This window comes from Nematolebias whitei, chromosome 14, assembly GCF_014905685.2.
Source record: "Nematolebias whitei isolate Nwh7 chromosome 14, NemWhi1, whole genome shotgun sequence".
Taxonomy (NCBI): Eukaryota; Metazoa; Chordata; class Actinopteri; order Cyprinodontiformes; family Rivulidae; genus Nematolebias; species Nematolebias whitei.
The window spans coordinates 1088766-1091774 of record NC_056511.1 but is presented as its reverse complement, the minus strand read 5'-3'; the positions used below and the strand labels follow the sequence as shown (position 1 = coordinate 1091774).

Genomic DNA, 3009 nt, shown 5'->3' with positions numbered 1-3009 from the left:
GGAATCCTTTTGCATGAATGACTGCTTCAATGCGGCGTGGCATGGAGGCAATCAGCCTGTGGCACTGCTGAGGTGTTATGGAGGCCCAGGATGCTTCGATAGCGGCCTTAAGCTCATCCAGAGTGTTGGGTCTTGGTCTCTCGACTTTCTCTTCACAATATCCCACAGGTTCTCTATGGGGTTCAGGTCAGGAGAGTTGGCAGGCCAATTGAGCACAGTAATACCATGGTCAGTAAACCATTTACCAGTGGTTTTGGCACTGTGAGCAGGTGCCAGGTCGTGCTGAAAAATGAAATCTTCATCTCCATAAAGCTTTTCAGCAGATGGAAGCATGAAGTGCTCCAAAATCTCCTGATAGCTGCTGCATTGACCCTGCCCTTGATAAAACACAGTGGACCAACACCAGTAGATGACATGACACCCCAGACCATCACTGACTGTGGGTGCTTCACACTGGACTTCTGGCATTTTGGCATTTCCTTCTCCCCAGTCTTCCTCCAGACTCTGGCACCTTGATTTCCGAATGACATGCAAAATTTGCTTTCATCCAAAAAAAGTACTTTGGACCACTGAGCAACAGTCCAGTGCTGCTTCTCTGTAGCCCAGGTCAGGTGCTTCTGCCGCTGTTTCTGGATCAAAAGTGGCTTGACCTGGGGAATGTGGCACCTGTAGCCTATTTCCTGCACACGCCTGTGCACGGTGGCTCTGGATGTTTCTACTCCAGACTCAGTCCACTGCTTCCGCAGGTCCCCCAAGGTCTGGAATCGTCCCTTCTCCACAATCCTCCTCAGGGTCTGGTCACCTCTTCTCGTTGTGCAGTGTTTTCTGCCACACTTTTCCCTTCCCACAGACTTCCCACTGAGGTGCCTTGATACAGCACTCTGGGAACAGCCTATTGTTCAGCAATTTCTTTCTGTGTCTTACCCTCTTGCTTGAGGGTGTCAATGATGGCCTTCTGGACAGCAGTCAGGTCGGCAGTCTTACCCATGATTGCGGTTTTGAGTAATGAACAAGGCTGGGAGTTTTTAAAAGCCTCAGGAATCTTTTGCAGGTGTTTAGAGTTACGTCGTTGATTCAGATGGTTAGGTTAATAGCTTGTTTGGAGAACCTTTTCAAGATATGCTCATTTTTTGGGACAGGCATTTTGGGTTTTCATGAGCTGTATGCCATAATCATCAGTATTAAAACAATTAAAGACCTGAAATATTTCAGTTGGTGTGCAATGAATCTGAAATATATGAAAGTTTAATTTTTATCATTACATTATGGAAAATAATGACCTTTATCACAATATGCTAATTTTTTTAGAAGGACCTTTATAGGTCCAGATATAGGTCCAGGTGTATCTGAAAGCCAAAAAAACACATGTTAAGGATAGAAAAAATAATTACAAATTCAAAACAGGTTGAGCAGAGTAAGTAAAGACAGTAGCAGAGTGAAAAGTGTGGTCAGTTTGTCCTCCAGCAGTCTAAGCCAAACAGCTCAGGAAACCCAAGCCGACCCTAACTATAGGATTTATCAAAAAGGAAAATCTTAAACTGGACAATGTGTCAGCCTCATGGACAGAAACTGGAAGTTGGTTCCACAAGAGAGGAGCCTGAGAACTGAAGGATCTGCCTCCCATTCTGTTTTTGTAAATTCTAGGAACCACAAGTAAAGTTGTGTTGAGTTGTTTTTTGTTGGATGGTTGTTTGTTTGTCCAGCAGCTAACCTATGTGTTTGCATTGTTTTCAGGCTTTGCAGGCACTCCTGGTTATTTGTCTCCAGAGGTTCTGAGAAAGGACCCGTACGGGAAGGCGGTCGACCTCTGGGCCTGTGGTCAGATTCCACTCTGCTTTGCTACACTTCATGTTTCCTCCACCTCGTTGTTTTGTTGTTTATTTGTTTGTTTGATCCTCAGGTGTTATCCTGTACATCTTGTTGGTGGGATATCCTCCATTCTGGGACGAAGATCAGCATCGTCTCTATCAGCAGATCAAAGCTGGAGCCTATGATGTAGGTCACATGACTCATTTATGTAATGATGGAGCTGAGTTATTGGTACTCACCAGTTGGTTTCTCTCACTGGTACATGTTCATCTTTAAATCACTTCCTGGTCTGCTGACTTCATACATCTCCTCCTACATGTCTCTGTGTGAGTGCAGTTACAGCGTGCGCTCTCAGGACATCATTACCTGCAGTGTTCCCTCAGTGAGGACTGAACTAGACAAAAGGACCTTCTCCTACTCCGCTCCTGTTTCCTGGAACATCTTGTAAAAACATCTGAAGCTCTCGACCTTTGACCTCTCTAAGTGGCTTCAAAACATCTGTTCGGTTCCTGCAGATGTTCCTGTTTTTGTTTTCTACACCGCCTTAGAATGGAGCTGTTTTTTGTTGTTACATTCCTTTTAATTATCATTTTATTTTCACGTGTAAAAAAGATTAATTTGTTTGCATCCCTTATGATCGTCCACTGTTGTCTTCACTCTTTGTTAAATCAGGTGTCTCTCTACAGGAGTCCCCGAGGCTCAGTGGGACTAACCTGTAGAAATAAAGGTTGAATGGATGAAAGTGATCAGTGAATGAGATGTAGGCGTGTCTTTAATTTATTGATATTTTTCTCTGCCTCTACTTTCCTTCCTCGCCTCCTCTCCTTGCTTCTTAGTTTCCTTCCCCTGAGTGGGACACGGTGACTCCAGAAGCCAAAGATCTGATCAATAAGATGTTAACGATCAACCCGGCCAAACGGATCACAGCTGCCGAGGCGCTTAAACACCCCTGGATCTCAGTAAGACTCACCACCTTCATCACTGATGATGATGACAAAGCTCATGATGATGATGATGATGATGATGATGGTGTGTGTTCTTCCTCTCAGCATCGCTCCACGGTGGCGTCCTGTATGCACCGACAGGAAACAGTCGAGTGCCTAAAGAAATTCAACGCCAGGAGGAAGTTGAAGGTGAGATCTTTCAAAGTAAAGTTCCAGAACCAGTTGATCAGATTGATCCAGTGTGTGTTGCGTTCAG

The 3009-nt window shown here is 44.8% G+C and overlaps 1 protein-coding gene across 1 annotated transcript in view; it reads left to right on the top strand.

Annotated features, from left to right (window-relative positions):
* The window catches only part of camk2a (calcium/calmodulin-dependent protein kinase II alpha), a 76342-nt gene that overhangs the window by 57735 nt on the left and 15598 nt on the right, over positions 1 to 3009 (top strand). The window contains exons 8-11 of the mRNA XM_037687741.1: positions 1735 to 1818; positions 1901 to 1995; positions 2646 to 2768; positions 2859 to 2942. Of these exons, the coding sequence (XP_037543669.1) occupies positions 1735 to 1818; positions 1901 to 1995; positions 2646 to 2768; positions 2859 to 2942 (386 nt within the window). The remainder of the gene's footprint in view (positions 1 to 1734; positions 1819 to 1900; positions 1996 to 2645; positions 2769 to 2858; positions 2943 to 3009) is intronic.